This window comes from Chaetura pelagica, unplaced genomic scaffold (genome assembly GCF_000747805.2).
Source record: "Chaetura pelagica isolate M959 unplaced genomic scaffold, ChaPel_1.0 scaffold829, whole genome shotgun sequence".
Taxonomy (NCBI): domain Eukaryota; kingdom Metazoa; phylum Chordata; class Aves; order Apodiformes; family Apodidae; genus Chaetura; species Chaetura pelagica.
In genome coordinates this window covers 701,669-703,022 of record NW_009954535.1, presented here as the reverse complement: position 1 = coordinate 703,022, position 1,354 = coordinate 701,669, and the positions used below count along the sequence as shown (strand labels likewise).

General features: G+C 56.6%; 1 protein-coding gene across 1 annotated transcript in view; it reads left to right on the top strand.

Annotated features, from left to right (window-relative positions):
- AADAC (arylacetamide deacetylase) overlaps positions 1-1,354 on the top strand; it is a 6,763-nt gene extending 5,409 nt beyond the window's left edge. Inside the window, exon 6 of the mRNA XM_010004738.1 lies at positions 1,198-1,354. Coding sequence (XP_010003040.1) covers positions 1,198-1,354 — 157 coding nt within the window. The remainder of the gene's footprint in view (positions 1-1,197) is intronic.

Sequence of the window (1,354 nt, the reverse complement as noted above, 5' to 3'; positions counted from 1 at the left end):
AGGCGGGGCTCGCCCGGCTGGCCGTGGGGCGCCGGCTGCTGGACGGGTACATCGAGTGGCTGCAGGAGAACCTCTGAGCCGGGAACGCGGGAGGCTGGGGGGAAGGTGGCATTGCTGCTCTGCTGTCCTCTGCTGCCCGGGCCTTTCTCATCTGCTGGGGCAGGAAAATCGGTCTGATTCTAACCCAGATGTTCTTCCAGTGCTGTCAGAGCCCCTGGGCTGCCCTAGGGGTTCTCTGCTGCCCAGGTCAGAGGTTGGTGTGCCCAGCCCTGCCTGGCTCGCCTGGCCCTGCTGCCAAGGCCGGCAGGACTCGCCCTCTTGACTCGGTTGCTTCTCGTCCCCTCCTGTTGCAATGTCCCAGCCTCAGTCTGTGCAAACGGGCCCTGCTGGCCCTGCCCCTGGGCAGCCTCCTGCTCCCTGTGCTTGTCCCGCAGGACACAGAATGAGGCCCAGCAGCTGGTGGGGCAATGGGCTGAGCAGGGACCTGGCAGCTCTGTGCTGCTGCCCCCCTCCAGCACAGCCCAAGGGAAGCACCTGAAGACCACACAGGACAGCTGGAACACGGCACAAATGCTCTTCTGTTGTTGGTTTGCTTTCTGGTTTTTGCCTTCTTAAAAAGCCTCTGTCTTGCTCAGCATTTACTTTCTTCAATCCCTGTACTGGAAGGACATGGTGCAGCACAACAGCACTGGGTACTCATGAAGATCCCGGCCTTACAATAGCACTGCTGGATGGTTTGTGCTCTACTTGTTAAATAAGCTATGTCTCGTGTTCTAATTATCCTTATAATTGTTCAGCAGTTTTTACATATGAATTTTTAAAATTAGCTTAGCAGCTTTGTAGGCTTGAAAAAGAAACCCCCCTTAGCTGTCAGCCCTGAGTAACTGCCCTCTGTGAATGGTTGTTATGTATAAACCTGAAACATTGCTGAGTGGTGCATGCCTGCTGGGTGCCTGTTGGCTTTACACTCATCACAACACACCACAGGCAGGTCCTTCTGGCATCCTGGATTGCATAAAAGATACTGAACCTTCAATTCTGGTTGGGGTTTTGTTTTGTTGGCTTTTTTTTTCCCCTGCGTGTGCAGCTCTACGCCGAATGCATATGGCATGGTTGCTGTTTTCCTTTTTCGACTTGACTAGAGTGGATATAACCCCCCTGCCTTCGGTTCCTACGCGATGTGACTTCTCCCTGCAGATCCGCGCACCGGGAAGCGGAACCGGCGGCAGCGGCGGCTGCTTCGGACCCCGGGGAACCGGCCCAGGAGCCGCCGCGCTGCTCCTGCCTTCCCGCTGCTGGGAATGCTCAGCAAGGCTGGGCTTCGGTCGCTGCCGTGGGAAACAGAAGCGGCTGA